The 17,900-nt window shown below is 43.3% G+C and overlaps 1 protein-coding gene and 1 long non-coding RNA gene across 6 annotated transcripts in view; one reads left to right on the top strand and one right to left on the bottom strand.

The window, feature by feature from the left end:
- Window positions 1-14,542, top strand: part of AP1M2 (adaptor related protein complex 1 subunit mu 2) — a 25,665-nt gene extending 11,123 nt beyond the window's left edge. For all 3 annotated transcript variants that reach the window (XM_072991639.2, XM_072991638.2, XM_020791631.3), the window contains 9 exons: window positions 1,616-1,746; window positions 2,812-2,959; window positions 4,923-5,049; window positions 5,834-5,976; window positions 6,823-6,894; window positions 8,766-8,924; window positions 9,390-9,515; window positions 10,201-10,276; window positions 13,848-14,542. In XM_072991639.2, coding sequence (XP_072847740.1) covers window positions 1,616-1,746; window positions 2,812-2,959; window positions 4,923-5,049; window positions 5,834-5,976; window positions 6,823-6,894; window positions 8,766-8,924; window positions 9,390-9,515; window positions 10,201-10,276; window positions 13,848-13,870 — 1,005 coding nt within the window. In that variant the 3' untranslated portion in view covers window positions 13,871-14,542. The remainder of the gene's footprint in view (window positions 1-1,615; window positions 1,747-2,811; window positions 2,960-4,922; window positions 5,050-5,833; window positions 5,977-6,822; window positions 6,895-8,765; window positions 8,925-9,389; window positions 9,516-10,200; window positions 10,277-13,847) is intronic.
- On the bottom strand, window positions 8,370-17,900 carry LOC110077985 (uncharacterized). Of its 3 annotated transcripts, none has more exons than XR_012084152.2 (4): window positions 17,090-17,900; window positions 14,330-14,496; window positions 13,411-13,648; window positions 8,370-11,632 (listed from the first exon to the last, which is right to left on the bottom strand). It is a non-coding gene; the product is annotated as an uncharacterized LOC110077985 (long non-coding RNA). The 3 variants fall into 3 exon arrangements; XR_012084154.2 differs by having other exon boundaries at window positions 8,370-11,613; XR_012084153.2 differs by lacking the exon at window positions 17,090-17,900 and adding an exon at window positions 16,676-17,077.

Raw genomic sequence — 17,900 nt, 5'->3', positions numbered from 1 at the left:
CCTTTCGCAAAATTGACTAGTGAGCCCCCACTCAACACCCAAACACCACCCACATACAAGCCGAAACAATTTGGCGATAACCAACGAATAAAAAAACAAATTTCAAAATGAAAGTACACAGTAGCAGGGGATATGTTTTTGAAGGCCACTTTATAAAGTTCTGTCTGTAGCAGTTTCCTTTAAGACAGGGGGACAGAGCCGGCCTGGTGAACCTTGGATGAAACTTTGTTCTACAGAGTAGGGGCCACCACGGAGAAGGCCTGATTTCTCATTGTTGTCTTTTTGGCCTCTCTCAGCGTAGCCACTCTTAACATTGTGGTTTGGGAGGAGTGCGTCAAATGGGCAATTGTTTTAATATCAAGGTCCTAAAGCATTAAGGGCTGGATATTACTGAATAAGAGTTCATAAGCTTTCAAAAGGCAAGGTTACAGCACAAAAAAGAATAATGATTGTTTAAACATTGGTATAAATGTATACATTACTGTAAACTATATTACAACTAAGAATATAAATAAGTCAGAGTTAATATGAGAAGGATGAACTTTGTATGTATTTAACCTCTTTGGTTTCAGTGGAATTGCATATGTTTTGTTCTGATTTTTTTTTTTACTGTTCAGACATCTTCAGGAAAATGTATTTTATACTTACCATATTTATAATTAAATGTTAAAATTAGAGAACTAGGAGAATGGTAATGGTGATGTTGATAATATATTAGCATAGACTTAAAGCAGATCAAATATTTAAGAGACAATGAAAACAAAGATATTTACCTGGCACTGTCTAGATATCAGAACACTTTAAATATAAAAATCTTATTACAGAAAAGCAAAGCAAAACAGAGCCAGGCTAGTCAGTGAGAAAGTGTCAAAATCCATAGCTAGGCAATTTGTTAATTTTTTTTAAAGGACAAGCTTCTGAATTGCTGAGACTTCTTCAGCAGGTTCAGTGGTGCTGAAAGCAAACAAACAAAAGTGAAAAGAAACACACACACACCCCAAAATCTGATCAGGTGTGGAGGCCACAATATCTGTGGTTTAGACTCAGTGTAAAAATGAAGTGTTACAGACTGAGTGAATCGCAGATACTGTATGTGGTTTGTTAGCTCCCAATTGCCCCAAAATAGATTTTCTACATCTGTATTTTACAGTGGGGGCTTGACTTGAGAACTTAATCCGTATTGGAAGGTGGTTCTCAAGTCAAAAAGTCTATAGGTCAAGTCTCCATTGACCTACAGTGCATTGAAAACCGATTAATCCCGTAACAGGCCGTTTTTGTTCCATTTTGGTTTTTTTCTGGTTTGTAAGTCAATTCTCAGGCTGCAAGTCAAACCTAAATTTTGCGGCCAGAGAAGTCTGTAACTCAAAAAGTCTGTAAGTCAAGCCGTCTGTAAGTCAAGGGTCCACTGTATTCCAGTTGCAGAATTTGGCTATTAGGGCTGCAAAATTTCAAGACTTTTGCCATGAGAATATGATGATACCTTCAACCTTTCAATACTTTGTTTCATAATAAAATGTCAAAAGGCCATGTTACAACAGTATTACTGAGTAAGTTGTCAGACCGTTTCTTCATACTGAAGTCCAGCTGGGGAATTTTTCTATTCTCTGCTTGTCAGGTCTTTACTGAATACTTCAAGGAGCTGGAGGAAGAGAGCATTCGTGACAATTTTGTTATTGTGTATGAACTACTGGATGAGCTGATGGACTTTGGGTTTCCCCAGACAACCGACAGTAAAATTTTGCAGGAGTGAGTCACTCGGCCACCTTATTTGCCCCCATGATTTTTATCTGTTTTTCTGCCACCATGCAAATCACTTGGCATGATCTGAAAACTACACCCACAGGAATCTGGGTGGAACAAAATGTTTCAGGAGGCATAAAATCCCTGTGTCTGAATTTAGTTGTTTCAGTATCTACTTTGGTGAGAACATTTTGAGGGTCTCCTTATGTTGTGAAGCTACTTGGGTAGCTCAGTGAGGTGGGCATCTGGCTGTGGAGCTAGAAGTTGGGTATTTGATTCCTCATTTTGCCCGCCAGGAGAAGAAACAGCCTGTGCAGCCTTGGGCAATGTGTACAGTTCCAGAAGTGTCCCTAGAAGAAAGAAATGGTGAATCACTTCTGAATAATTTATTCCTAAAAATGCTGGAAAAGGTTACCACAAGTCAAAATTGACTTGATTCTACATAATAATTATAATGTTTAGAAGTGTTACATAAAAATGGTATGCCAATGGTAGGAATTGACACTGAGGCCCAGCAGTAAAATGCTGGCTGAGGGATTGTAGTCCAAAATGTAACTTTTTTTAGGTCTGTGTGTGCCATGACCTTTACGACAGCCAACATCAAGTTTTGTTGATACTCTGTTTCTTTACTACTGTGTTTCCCCGAAAATAAGACAGGGTCTTATACTTTATTAATTTTTGCTCCAAAAATGCATTAGGGCTTATTTTGGGGGGATTTTTTTTCATGTACAACAATCTACGTTTATTCAAATATAGTCATATCTTCTTCTTCTGGTTGCTGCACAATGGTGAAGGGCAGGCTTTCACTTAACTAGGGCTTATTTTGGGGTTAGGGCTTATATTATGAGCATCCTGAAAAATCATACTAGGGCTTATTTTCAGGCTAGGTCTCATTTTCGGGGGAACAGGGTAGCACTAGTGGAACAAAAATGCCCTGCCATGTTAGGTGGAAGTGCAGATGGGACACCTTGCTAGGAAAAAGAGGAAACTGCCCTTCAGGAGGTGGCTCTAGATCTTAAATAAAACAAATAAAAATCAATCTTGCTGTTGCTCTTTCTCATCCCATCACAGGTACATCACTCAGCAGGGCAACAAGCTGGACACACACAAATCCTCTGTTCCAGCCACTGTCACCAATGCAGTCTCCTGGAGATCAGAAGGTATCAAATATAAGAAGAATGAAGTCTTCATAGATGTCATTGAATCTGTCAATCTGCTGGTGAGTCAGCACGGGGTCCAACAGCCTTACCTGTGGCCAGAGGTAATAAGATATATGAAGGGGATTTGTAGAGGCCCAGGCAATAACCAAGAAATACGTTGTAATTTTTTGGTCTGGTCACAGTTGTACAAATCCTCTGCCCTATCTTGTTTTAAGTGTACAGTTGTAGTAAAGTGAATAGGTATGTATAGAAAACTCTATACTGTATAAATATACATGCATATAGTGTTATCATCAGTGTGGCCTTTAAATCCTTCTGCTCTGAAGAGGAACAAAGGGGGAGGGGAGCCACTCCAGCCAGCAAGCCTTTGAACCTCCCCTCCCCTCCCACCACCACCAGGCCCTTTCCTCCAGTGTCCCACCACCCACTTTCCAGGGCAGAGGCGTGTGCAAGTAAGAGACAAGTGTGTCGGCTTCAACCTCCTCTCTCTTGTTCACCCATCCAGTATGCTGGCTTGCTTGCCTTCCCTGGATGGTGCACCCTGTAGCATTGGTCACTGGAGGAAGCAGCCATGACGCCCTGTCATACACTGATCTGCATCTTCCTCTGCCTTGTCCCTTCCCAGTAGTTCCATTCTACCCCCTCTAAGGAGAAAAGTGAGTTAGCAGAAAAACTGGAGGCTGATCTTCCAAAAAAAGTGGCCACTTTCCACTTAGCAGTGGCAGAGGAGAAGTGAGCAGGCCACCACCTCCATTTGCTCCGAGATGACCCCCACCAATCTTTCCTGCTGCATTGTCCATAGAGAAAGAGAATAGAGAATGTTGCAAAGCATGTGAAGTTCCAGATGAGGATTTTATCCTGCTATTTCCAGGCCTCGTTCAAAGACATTGTCATTGTCCTCTCATAAACCTCCCTTACCCTGTTCTTCTAGCTTTCTTCTTTCCATGGTGAATCCGCTAAGGATAGGGTTGCCAGATATATGGGTATCAAAAGGAGGACATCAAAAGACAAAAAAAGAGGACAGAGGAGGACATATTGGATGTTTCATTTCAATCGTTCTGGATGAAACCCACAATCAATACAACTTATTACAATAACTGCCAATAAATGTTTCTTAGTGGACCGACCAAGAAACAGTCATGTTAAAAAAATAAATATTATATCACCAACAAAGTTAAAATAGAGCAACTGGTATTATTAGGCTGCCAGCTTGCACAAAAATATATTCCTTTAAAAATATAATCTCCCTGCTTAGACACTCCAGAAGTTGCTCTACAGTCCCCCATTAGCAGATTTTTTGGGGAAAAAAATTATTTACTTTAATGTTGGCATAACGGATGTTGGGTTTCAACACCACCCGGAAGGCCACAGGTTCCCAAGCTCTGAAAGACACCTTTCTCTTCAGAACCACTCCTTTGGTTCACAAAAGCTGCTGCTGAAGGAGGGAGCCAACTCTAAAGAGCGCCGCTGCCCCTCCCCGTTTCTTACCTGACCTGAGCAACTGGTATCAGCCTCCTTCCTAGCAACTGGGGAGACGAAGAACGAAACAGGTGCCCTGTGATCACAGGACTTTTGCCCGTTAAAAAAAAAAAAAGACTATGGCATGATTCCATGATGGGTTCAGTTCCGTCCTTACAAAACAATTCTTCATTACGGTGTCCCCTTGGTTCCAAACCATCTGTTTTTTCCTTGGGTAAGATGAAGAGGAGGAGGAGGAAGGCCATGTAGAACAAAGCCGGACATTTTAAAGGTTTTTAGCTTTGACTGCTGGATGGAGGACATTAGGCTAAAAAGGAGGACATGTCCTCCTTTTGCCAGATGTCTGTCAACCCTAGCTAAGGAGAAAAACAGTGAATAGCTGCACAGAAATGCTTTCTAATTGCCAACAACTGTCTTATCATGGGAAAGGAGAAGCCACACTTCTTGTGGGAGACGGGTGACACACACATACACACATACACACCCCAGGCACAAAACATGCTCTTGTGTTTTTGTTTGATTGATTTGTTTTTGTTTTTTCAGGTCAATGCTAATGGAAATGTCCTGCTGAGTGAGATTGTGGGCTCAATCAAGCTGAAAGTCTTCCTCTCAGGCATGCCAGAACTGCGCTTGGGCCTTAATGACAGGGTGCTCTTTGAAATCACAGGACGTAAGTAACTCGGGATGCTGAAGAGCATCCAGGGAAGGACTGGCCGGCAAGAGCAGATCTTGTCTTAAAGAAGCACCAGGCCTGGCTGGCAGCAGACATGACAGGGGGAGATTATTAGGGGTTTACATCATGTTGGGGATTTTCAATTTGTTATCAGCTGTCAAGGGATTTCTAATTTATGGTGACTTTAATAAGGTTTTTCAGGTATGTGAAATATTCAAGGAGTGGAATTACTATTGCTACACCCCCATGAGTTTCTGTGTCTGAGAGGGGATTTGAATCCAGGTCTCCTGAGGCATCCTGACACCATCCATTACATCATACTGGCTGCCAGTGATCTGAGTTCAGGAGCCTAATTTTAAACATTAGTGTCAAATTTATGATAAAGATGAGAGCTTCTAGGCATCTCCTCAAATCTGGGACATCAGAGCTGCTTCCAGACATTTAGGGTTAAGAGCAAAATATCCAGATCATCTGTTTAACTTTCTTAAACTTTTAGTTGAGATCTTGTATAATGGGGGGGGGGAGAGAAGGAAAGTACCCCTGTTTTCTCCCCCCCTCCAAATATATGTTATAACTGGGCACACTTTTATTACATCCCATTCCTAGGTTTCTGTATTTTGAAGCTGAGGACTCTAATTTTTTATGCCTGTTTGTCACACAAGGATGGCAATTATTTCTTAGCCATGAAAGGCATTTCTTAGCCATAAACGTGATAGCTGTAGCTCTCTGAGAGCCTGAGCTTCATTTTCCCCCTTGTGACAACTGCCACTTTTTCATCTAGGTGGAAAAAATAAGTCTGTGGAACTGGAAGATGTGAAGTTCCACCAGTGTGTGCGACTGTCTCGTTTTGACAATGACCGCACCATTTCCTTCATCCCACCAGATGGAGATTTTGAGCTCATGTCCTATCGATTGAACACACAGGTACGTCTTGGATTCTAGCTCTAGCAAAGGCTGTGCTAGGATGATCCAATGCTTCCTTCTGCCCTGGGGGGGAGGGGTGCAGAGGTATATCCTGTGTTTATGGATTTGAGGTAGCAGTTGCTACCTGATTTCCCTAGACTGCCTTCTTCTTCATGATGTACAATCCCTTGGGCCACTAGAGATGACACCGTCTCTTGCAAGAAGGACAGCAGGAAATGTGTCCAGTTAGTTTAATGATCTACTTCTTTGTTTTGGAAGCATGTGATATTGAGTCACAGCTATGGGCGGCTGACTCTGCAGGGGTGAGAAGTTCCCATATATTGAGACATCTTCAGTCTACCACCATAATGGATCAACAATAATCAGACAATGGGCAGCCCTTCCTATGTTTGTATGTTTCTCTCTAGTAGTTTATCACCATTGGCCGTGTTGGCTACAACCGATAGAAGTTATAGTGCAAGAATATCTGTAACTCTTGTATATAATGTTGAACAATCATCTCGTACACTTCAAGCACTTTGCAAATATTTCCCCCTTTCTGAATCTCTATTCCTCACATGAATCTAAATAAAACCCGACACTGCTTAGGGCTAATAGTCCGAGGCAGACCACAAAGGAGAAAGCAAGTTCAAGATGCCTTTCCTTCTCTCAGACGTGTTCTTGCCTTCTATTGACTTAATATTTGTGGAAGAGAAAGAACTGTGATTTTCACCGAGTTCAGGCCTTTAAAATGCTTCAGATTCATGGCTTTTCTCTTAGGTTCTAGATGGTGGATCTCAGGATTTTTGAAAAGAAAGCTGAAGTCTGCCCAGTTCTTCTCTAAACTCTGGTATTTTCTTTCTTTAGGTGAAACCTCTCATCTGGATTGAGTCTGTCATTGAGAAGTTCTCTCATAGCCGAGTGGAGATCATGGTTAAGGTGAATTGCTTTAAAAGATAAGAACACGGGAAGCTCCTGTAAACGGAGTCAAACCACTAGTGGTGGCTTAGCCCAGGCTTGTTGAAATTGATTGGAGGTGACTCTCCAGAGTTGTAGATAAGATTCTAGTTTCCTTGCCCTACTTCTCCAAGAGGTTTTAACTTGGGACCTTCTGTATGCAAAGCAAGGAAGGGCTCTGCTAATAAGCCAAAGCCCCCCTCCTGCCTCCAGATATCATAGGGGCTGTGCAATAAAGCAAAACAACAAAACCTCAGACCAGCTTCAGATAAAGTGAGTTCATGATTCTTGAATATTTGTTGCCATAGATTTTGTTTATACTGAGGGATAACTCAAACTACAGTGGTGCCCCGCATAGCGAGGTTAATCCGTTCCGGATTAACCTCGCTATGCGGAATCGTCGCTAAATGGGTAGGGAAAAGGTATTGAAACGCATTAAACTTAGTTTAATGCGTTCCAATACCTTGCTTACTTACCCGTTCAGCGAGGATTCCCCTTGCCGGCAGCCATTTTCGCGCCCTCGCTAAGTGAGGGCAGGGCGTGAAAACGGCTGCCGGCAGCCATTTCCGGGCTTCCGGCGGCCATTTTGGAGCCGCCGAACAGCTGTTCGGCGGCTCCAAAATGGCCGCCGCAATACCTGATCTTCGCAATGCGGGTTTTCCCCATTGCGAAGATCGGGTATGTTTCCGTATAGCGATCCCGAAAAAGGGATCGCTATACGGAAACATCGCTATACGGTGCACTCGCTAAGCGAGGCACCACTGTAATCAAAAGCCTCAAGTTTATCTATGTATATGTGGAGCATGCAGGTTCTTTTGGGCAATGAACAGACAATAAGAGTGAAAGCGGTTCTGAGCTCCGAGCCACCTTCATGTTAGAGCTCAAACTTTGCACGACTGCTTTAGCTGTCTTTCCTGTCCAAAAGAATCTTTGAGCCTGAACAGACAGGGGAATTTGGAATGGTCTGCTTTTGCACTTAAAAGGTTATCTTCAGTCTGGTATATTTTATCTCTCACTTCTGTTCACCTTTGAGATTTTCTTTTCCCATGAGAAGGGTCCACACAGGTCTTTGGACTGCAAGTATATTCATGAGCAAGGTTTACCTGTGAGGAAGGAGGTAGATGCAACAGCAGCCGAGGAGAGCGGTGGTGTGAAGGGAAAACATTGGGGTGAAAGCTGGGAGAGATGGAAAGCAGAGGACCCCCTTTCCCCCACATTTACTCCTCAGTTGGGGTTTTCCTGGGGCTGCGCTGCCTTGTGGAGGTGGAGCCCATGGAGTCAACATAGACCCCTTCCCCACCTAGTCTCATGGCTATCATTCAGTGGACCACAGTGACGTTTCTTTTTTGTTGTTCAATAAAGTTAGTGGCATATCAAAACAGCAATGCTTCTACCCTAGCATGGTATTAGAATTGCGCTATGTCACTTAGGGAAATATTTCAAAAAGATGAGAATAGTTGATTTCTCCATTTGTTCTTTTAATGTCACAACCCACGTACAGTATTACATCACAGAGTTGTCACCTTAGATAACACCATCCACAGCTCCATTTGAATGTGAAATAACCAACCGTACAGGGTATGCAAAGGTATAATCAGGAGTGTGCTGAATTATACCCAAAATAAAAAACAAAAAACCACAGAAGCCTCAAGCACTGTTGTCAGAAAAGAGCAGGACAGCTTTTTAAAAGCAGGATGGAACCATCTAAGTAGAAGGACGTGTGGATGTCGTAATTTCATTCAAACCAAGCCGTACAAAGATCTATCTATATACCTGTCTGAAAATGGCCCTTAGTTAGGAATGTACGAATGTGAACAGTCCTAGATCTCTCTTCCTGCTTTCTTCTCTGAAAGGCAAAGGGCCAGTTCAAGAAGCAATCTGTGGCCAATGGTGTGGAGATCTGTGTGCCGGTCCCAAGTGATGCTGATTCGCCCAAGTTCAAGACCAGCATTGGCAGTGCAAAATACTTTCCCGAAAAGGACATGGTCATCTGGAGCATCAAATCGTTCCCGGTGAGAGGGATGCCCCCTTCCTTTTCCTTCATATAGCCCTGAATCTTATAAATCATTCGTACATCGCAGTCAGCTGGAGGTTTGCCAATCTCTGCAGTAAAATTTGACATAACTCTCAAACTCTTCAGCTGCATTTGGGATGGAGTAAGAGGACTATGCTGGTCCTCTTCTGAGTCTGCTGGTGGTTCTGAGGGAGGACCGTGGTTTTGCACTGGTCCAGAATTTCCAGATAGGGCTGCTATAAATGTGTAGTGAACCCCTCCCCTGGATCCTAGTTAGAGCTTAAAGAAATGTGAGATTTGCAGTGACTCCCAAATATTCTGAAAGTGGATTTTCTTGCCTCTGTTCTCTTGCTATGGATGATCCTGCCACCCAATCCATTTATACCTCCTTGTCATATGTGTGTGCTCGTGGTGATGGTCCCCACACCTAATGCCCTGTCCTTTTTTCCATTTGGTGTTGCAGGGTGGCAAGGAATACTTGATGAGAGCCCACTTTGGGTTGCCCAGTGTTGAAAATGAGGAGATGGAGGGCCGGCCACCCATCTCTGTCCGGTTTGAGATTCCATACTTCACAGTCTCTGGAATTCAGGTGAGTTATATGTGATTAAAGGAAAGGGGAGGGAATGATGGCCCATTGTGAGTGCAGCAACCCCATCCTCTGAGTTAAGGATGGGAGTGTCAGCTACAGGATGCCCTTCTTCTTCCGACCGCAAAGGCAAAAAAAGGGTGTCTGCAGTCTCTTTCATATGGTGCCTCTTTTATTTTGCCTGCCGTCAGGCTCCCTTTGAGTCTGCTCCCTGTTTGTGCTTCAGCCTTCCCTTTTGAACCCCCCCCCCCCAATCCTCTGCCAGTTTACTCCCTGATCAGGCTGTCTTCCTTTATGGGTCTTAGAACATTGCCTTACTTGCTTCCTCTAGTTCTCTGACTGGCAGCAGTTCTATGGCATTTCAAGGGGGAATCTTTCCACAAAATGCCCAGGTTTGAACCTGGCACCCTTTGCAATACAAAGCAGGTGTCCTACCACGGCCTTTCTCTTCCTTTGAGACATTTTATAATCTCTTAATGTTGTTTCACAGAAGCTTGTGGTGGGCATGCATGCATTCTAGTGCAGGATCTGTCCAGTGGAGGGGAAAAAATTCTTTGGGAGCCTGAGACTGCTCACTGCTGGAGTACCATTGAAAGCAAGTACTGTAGTCGGTGGTGGGTGACCTAAAGGAGGCAGACATGCCTTGCTTTTCTTTCATTTTCTGTTTTGGCATCACCCTTCAACTCAGGTGCGCTACATGAAGATAATTGAGAAGAGCGGGTACCAGGCTCTGCCGTGGGTCCGTTACATCACCCAGAGTGGAGGTAGGTTGTCAACCAGGTTGTAAGGAGCTTGCATTGGGTGTAGAGAGACTGGCTTTCGTTTCCAGCCACAGATTGAGACCTTCTCTGTCCTGCTGCTTTTGAGGAACAAGGTAAAGGTAAAGGTAAAGGTTCCCCTTGATAATTTTTGTCCAGTCGTGTTCGACTCTAGGGGGCGGTGCTCATCCCCGTTTCCAAGCCATAGAGCCAGCGTTTTGTCCGAAGACAATCTTCCGTGGTCACATGGCCAGTGCGACTTAGACACGGAACGCTGTTACCTTCCCACCGAGGTGGTCCCTATTTATCTACTCGCATTTGCATGCTTTCGAACTGCTAGGTTGGCGGGAACAAACCAAATAATAAACAAACAAACAAAAAACAGAAACTCTAACTGAACTGAGAAAAATTGCTTCTTTGGAGTGCAATTCTACAAATCATCGAGTTACGACGGTGGCCATCTCCGTTGGGAAATTTTGAGAATTGTAATCCAAGGAAGTAACTTCAATAAATTCTGTGGGCAAGTGAGATTCCCTCTGCAAAATTGGATAGGATTCACTTTTGAGTAAACATGAGTTTATAAAGTCCCGTTGCAATCCCGTCGCTACAGAGGTTGTTACGGCTCAAATGTATGGTCTTGTCCTCCGCTCTGCTCTGGTTCATTAACTTTTCCTGAGTATTTCTGTTACACAGCAGTGTGTCTGTCATAAAACATGAAAATGCAACACCTGTATTTCATAATGAGGGATTTTTAACAATAAAGTGCATGTGGACCTTTTCCCCTGAAAAATATGGACTAGAAACATGAAATAAGTCTGGAGAACAAATGACAGAGTCTTATGAAAAAGATCTTGTAATCATCAGTGCTACATTCAAATTGTTACCAAGCACAGAGTGCCTGTGAAAATTCCCACAAGACGGCACTAACAGCACTGTAAGAAACCCTGTGAATTATATCCTAGGTGATTAGAGATAGCAGAACAGCATTAAGTTGGTGAAAATTTATTCTAGAGCTGAAGTAAATTCAGTTCATAATCCTGCTATCACTATAGTTCACCTCCAATGAAAGAAATTAATTATTAAAAATACAGGAAAATTCCCACATACATTAAACAACTAAGTAATCAACAGTATAGAATTTACAGAATTTGCCAAAAAGTGGAAAGAAAAATCAGAAGACATGCAGTTTGGATTCAAAGGACAATTTGGATCCATATGTACCAGGATGTGGATAGGGTTGCTTTACTGATGAGAAAGCCTTGGAGAAAATCCAACATGGCAAGCGGATGGAATTGTTGGCAAACAAAGATCTTGATTCAGCAGATATTCAAATGATTGGCAACCTGTACTGACAATAAAAAGCTGTAGAAAAAGTTGAAATCACACGAGAGAGAGAATGTAGAGACGCCAAGAGGAATTCAACAAGGAGGCATGCTTTTATCGCTACTTTTCAGTTTGTACTGCAAGAATGTAGAGAAGCACTTCCTGATGGATACTGGTGTCATTGCCAAGAGAAAGGTTATCAACAATATCTCGTATTCAGGACAATAGTTATTACGAAGCTCACAATTCAGATAGTCTGCAAAGATTGCTCAGTAAAACAAATGAAATAATGAACATGATCTAACAGGCCACTGAAATAAAAGAGAGGGAGCTGTGTGGCCAGTACGAAATCCAAATTCAAGAATAGGCGATACCTTTATAGACCACTAATAAAAATTTTTTAAAAACCATACAATATGCAAGCTTTTGTGGGTAAATCCCACTTTTTCAGTGCCATGTATCCTCAATGTTGTTCTGCATAGCAGAAGTGTAGACACAGTTTTTAAAACAGAAAGCACTTGAATAGTGGATATATGATACGAGTGCTAATTTCATTGACTGAGAAGATGACCAGTGACATGGTAAACAAATTACTCATGACCAAGGAATCATAAACGATATAAAATGCAGAGAGCTAGAATACTTGGGAAGTGCAATAAGAACAAGTTCAGATTCTTACAGTTGGTCGTTCATTCATGATTAATTAAATGGGAAAGAAATGCAGGAAAGATCATAGGAGACTAGCCCGCATGTGGTGTATCATCATTATTTAGGGCTGTTATACATAGCATAGCCTCTTTTAGGAGAGGAACAAGATATAGTGGCTGGACTTAATGATACCAAATGGTTTGCTACTGCCTTATGCTATCCTTTGCCAAATTAGCCCGACCTGTCTGTGTTGCTGTCCCCTCCATTCAGATGTAGAAGAAAATACACTGGCTGGTTGATGGTGGTGAACCAATGTAATCTAGGAGACTAACTCTGGAACCCAATTTCAGCTATAGCTGGCTGCTTCCCAGTTTGCATCTCAGCCAATTTCTCCATTTCCTGCAATTATTTTTATTTCACACTATATACACAGAAATTACTAAGGACTACATGGTCCTTATCAATCAATAAATTATTTCCTCACTCACCAGAGCAAAGGTTCTGCATTCTGTTTTCAGATATTCACAGCCACCACCCGAAAGGCCTTACTAGTGTGAACCAGAATTTGGAAAGGTTATTTTTTTGGCAATTACTCTAGCATCTCATCTCCATTCACTAGGTATGCTGCTTTGAGGGTTCTGAGAATTTTTGTCTGAAAAGCAAACTTTTCCAAGTTGTTAGCAAAATTGCTGTCCAGAGTGCTGAGTCTATTTGTTGCAAGGTGCATAAACTAGAGGCTGCCATCATCTACTGAGGCAATGGCTGAAATCCTGCTGCTTCATTACATGCGCAGAAGGCAAAGAACATAACGTTTCAGTTGCTTCTAGCTTGCTGTGAACAAGCTGGTACTGGGATTCGCAGGGGCGCGCTTGGTGCACACTTGAAAATCCCAGTGGGGACTCATTAACTGCCAACTAGAAGCAACTGAATGTTACATAGTTTGCCCTCCACATGCATAACAAAGCAACAGTATATCAGGCAATACCTTGCATGAAGAAACGTCTAAACTCATTCCTACAAGAGAACCTCAAATTACACTAAGAGGATTACTAAGGCAAGGTTTCCTTCACAGAAACAATCCTGTTTCTTTTTCAGGAAGGCTTCCTAAAACAAACAAAAGCTGCATGTGTGACAGTTCTGGCTTTAATAACAAATTTCTAACAGTTTACCTGAGAAATTCTGCAATTATTTAGATTTCTTCATTCCTGGGAAATTTTTCAAATTAATGGAAGACTTGTCACTTTCTAGTCTTCTTTTAAGGAGACAGTATTCTTATGCCACTTTTGTGGAGTGGACAATTTGTTTTCTCGTTTCACAAACATTTTGAGGCACATTCAGAGAATGGGTGAGAGGAGAGATCCAAAAGCTTTCTTGTTTCTTGAAGTTGGGTAATCAAACCGCCTGTTCCTGGAAGAGAGAGATTTGTATATATGGAGAAACTTTTGTCCTCCTTCTAACAATCTCTTAGCTGTAGCTATGATAGTTGGAGCTGGTGGGAATTGTGCACCAAAACTTGTGAATGACCAAGAGTTTTCCTCTCTTGGTTTGCAACTAATGGCCAAATGTTAACCTAGGCTTAATACATTCTGTACCCTTTTATTTCTAGATTACCAGCTTCGGACACATTAATATTATCATCCTGCAGACTCAAGATCAGGATTCTGCATATTCAAGAATGAAAGAGTCTGGGTGCCTTTTAATCGTGGCTTCTCTGAAACAGATTGTATGTGTATCCTTCTTTTCCTAGAATGCTGCTCTGTTTCTTTCTCTGCACGACTTGATTTAGTAGCAGCTCCTGGACCCCTCTTCCCAAAGCAGGCAGGGCAAATAAAGGCTCCATTTCCTGTTGCCTTGAGGTGGTGGTTACACTGCTTCCCAGTGACAGTGGACCTGCCGCTTTTGAAATGTCAACAGGGTGTGCCTTATAAGAACTCCTTTATGGAGAAGCCTTCAGGAGTGAAGCCTTCAAGCAGAACCTCTCTACTTTAGAGGATTTTATAGAGCAGATGTCATAGAGCAGGGTACTTGGCTCCTTGCTGGGGTGCAAGTTAGACTGGAGAAGTGAGGAACAGGGAGAGCCTGGCTTACTGTTGCCTGATAACCAGAAGCCTAAGTTCAAGTCTCAGCTGGGGCAGAAACACTCTGTGTGAAGATCTTCGTTTTTTCAGTTTCCTTTTTCCAAATGGAGAATAGCAGCTTGTCTACCTCTTGTAAAGACGAGTGACACAGGTCACTGTCCAGAGACTGTGGATGCACTACCAAAAGAAAAATAAATAAATCATTTTCATTGGGTGATCGTCATACTGGTGTATATCATTAATTCCTGTTATCTTTTGTTTGTTACATTACCTCTTAATACACCTGCATCCTGCTCTCAACAGATAGTAAATCATTACTTTTGACTCTGTCTTGTCTCAACCTGTTTTCACAATATTGGCTCTAAAGTCCCAGACTCATGCTGGCAAAAATCTACATTTTTTGAGATGCACACACAAAGCCTAAAATTGCTCCTCAAGTTCTCTTAAGAGAATGGCATGTCGGTGTTACAAACGGAGAAACTGCTTCTGAGACATGTCACATACTGACAACTTTTTCTAACTCTACACTTTTCAATACATTGCAAAAGAGAGGCTGTTTGCATGTCATAGAAGAGGGCAGGCAGTTATACATGCATGTATTCTTGGAGAAAAGCCAAACAAATATTCAGAATATGTTGGCATATTGGATGTCTTTCAGTCCCCAATTATCTAGCAGGAATATTGATAATGCTTATTTACATTGGAGTGAGTCCCATTCAAAACAGAATGAATTTGCTTTTCAGTAATCATACACAAGCTTAGATTGTGAGACACTAGATCTTTGGCACTGGTGAAATATCAATCTGCCCTCCTCCTTTCTTTGGTTTTCTCATTTGCAGTGCTTTCACCAGCAATTTTGGCATCTAGTGCTTCTCTGCCCTATATATTGGCTAAGCTTGGGTCATATGAAATTGATGTATGCAGTGACCTAACAGAAGAATGGCAAGTCCTTAAAGAAATAGGAGTGCCTGACCACATTATCTATCCCCTGAGAAATCTGTATGTGGGACAGGAAGCAACACTTAGAGCTGGATGTGGAACAACTAATTGGTTCCAAATTGGGAAAGGAGTACGACAAGGCTGTATATTGTTCCCCGGCTTATTTAACTTATATGTAAAATACATCATTTGAAAGGCTGAACTGGAGGAATCCCAAGCCGGAATTAAGACTGCTGGAAGAAACATCAACAACCTCTAATATGCAGATGATAGCACTCTGATGGCAGAAAATTAGAAGGAATTAAAGAACCTCTTAATGAATGTGAAAGAGGAGCGCGCCAAAAATGGTCTGAAGCACATCAAAAAAACAAAAAACAAAAACAAAAACTATGATCATGGCCACTGGCCCCACCACCTCCTGGCAAATAGAAGGGGAAGATATGGAGGTAGTGACAGATTTGACTTTCTTGGGCTCCATGATCACCGCAGATGGTGACAACAGCTATGAAATCAAAAGCGCCTGTTTCTTGGGAGGAAAGCAATGACAAACCTTGACAGCATCTTAAAAAGGAGAGACATCACCTTGCCGACAAAGGTCCACATAGTCAAAGCTATGGTTTTTCCAGTAGTGATGTATGGAAGTGAGAGTTGGACCATAAAGAAGGCTGACCACCAAAGAATTGATGCTTTTGAATTGTGGTGCTGGAGGAGATTCTTGAGAGTCCCCTGGACTGCAAAGAGAACAAATCTATCCATTCTAAAGGAAATCAAGCCTGAGTGCTCACTGGAAGGACAGACCCTGAAGCTGAGGCCCCAATTCTTTGGCCATCTCATGAGAAGAAAAGACTCCCTGGAAAAGACCCTGATATTGGTAAAGTGTGAAGGCAAGAGGAGAAGGGGACAACAGAGGACGAGATGGCTGGACAGTGTCATCAAAGCTGCCAACATGAATTTAACCAAACTCTGGGAGGCAGTGGAAGACAGGAGGGCCTGGTGGGTCACTAAGAGTTGAACATGACTTAATGACTAAACAACAACAACAGAAGAATGGGAAGAAATCCCTAAAGGTGGTGGGTACAATATAACCATATGGATTTCATGCTGACTCCTTGTTTTGTTTTCTTTTATCTAGAGAGACGCTGGAGGCAGTAGATGTGCTCAAAAGCAGGTAGATTTGTGCCCTTCCATCAAATACTTATGGGCAGGCCCATGTCCTTTCAGCAGAATGCTGAGATTGTGGGAATTTGCTTAAATTCCCAGTACAATGCACAGCAGAAGGCCAGCTCTCCAACATCAGAATTAGCTACTGTACTGAAGTCCCCCTTTTTCAAGTCTCCTGATATTCCCCCCTCTCCAAAGACTTGCAGTTAAAGCAATAAGACTTTAAGTGTAAAAGATAAAAATATATTTTACTCACTTAAATTCCAGGAATACAGCAGGCAAACATAAGGTCAAAGTTGACAGAGAAAGTAGAAGGGAAAAGTAGAAAAAAAAAGAGTGTTTCCTCAGCCCACTTGGCTTGAGAAGATCTGGAGGCTGGAGAGATGCAGCCTACGGGTCCAGGATCTTGGAAGGTAACAAAGCAGAATGGAGTCTTTAACCACACGCCAAGGGGAGAAGAGGAAGAAGGCCAGAACTCTTCCTGCTCTGGGAAAATTAGTCCCTCTGACTTGCCAGCTCCCACGCAAATCAGCCTGTCAAAGAGGCTCCTCCTCCCATGAGTTGAAATTTGCATCAAGATTGTTAATTAGCCAACACAGCAAATGTTTGCGTCCTTTATGTTCTCACACCTTGGGTCAAAGTCCTGGGTTGCCTCATTCTATTTACCTACCTTCTCTCCTGCATCAAGGGGGAGGTACAGCGAGGAATTTGCTTTTTAAATCGTTCAGTGCAAAATCCGCCATGGAATCCCCTATGGAAGCCGGGCCAAACGTTTAACGAGAGGGGTTGCCCCTTGCAAGCCTCCGCGGGGGTCGCCGTCCCGTGAACTAACCCTGAACCCAGCAATCCAACAGGAGAGGGAACAATTCCCTTCTTCAAAGCATTCCCTGAGGATCGGGCTCTTGGAAGTCAAGGTGCGACTCGCCATCGGGTCGCGCGTGTCGCCTTCGCGGAGATTTCGGCTTTGGTTGGAAGGGGCCAGCAAAGGCGCAGGGGGAGCCCCCACCACCACCACCACCACCACAGGCGGACGCCTTTTATAGCCAAGGGCTGCCCGAGACGGCTGATCGCAGATAAGGAGGGGCGCCATGCCATGTCAGTGGGAGGCGAGCCCCCACCCCTCCCCACTGCTCGGCTGCAACACTTGTGAGCTTCCTCTTCAGTCTTATGCATTCCCTTGGAAGGAGGTGCCTTCGAAAGAAGCCCACATGTCAGATCGAGCGGCCCGGGACGCCTGAGGGGGGGGCGGCTGTTTTCAGGAAGGCAAACCCTGCACCCACCCTTCGGGAGCAGCCGCCTCCGCGCCTTGCAGGCTCTCTCTCTCTCTCTCTCTCCCCCTCCCCCCCCTCTCCCAGGTCGCGACCTCTTGCTCGCCCTCCGGGGTCGGACCGGGCAGGCGGGAGGGGGGGGAGAGTCGAGCCAACCTCTTCCCGCCCGAACCTGCGTTTGAATCGCGGAGGCCCGCCCAGCAGTTCTGCTGC

This window comes from Pogona vitticeps, chromosome 2, assembly GCF_051106095.1.
Source record: "Pogona vitticeps strain Pit_001003342236 chromosome 2, PviZW2.1, whole genome shotgun sequence".
In the NCBI taxonomy this organism is placed as follows: Eukaryota; Metazoa; Chordata; class Lepidosauria; order Squamata; family Agamidae; genus Pogona; species Pogona vitticeps.
Note: the sequence above shows the minus strand (reverse complement) of the source record. Positions and strands in the feature narration are given on the sequence as shown.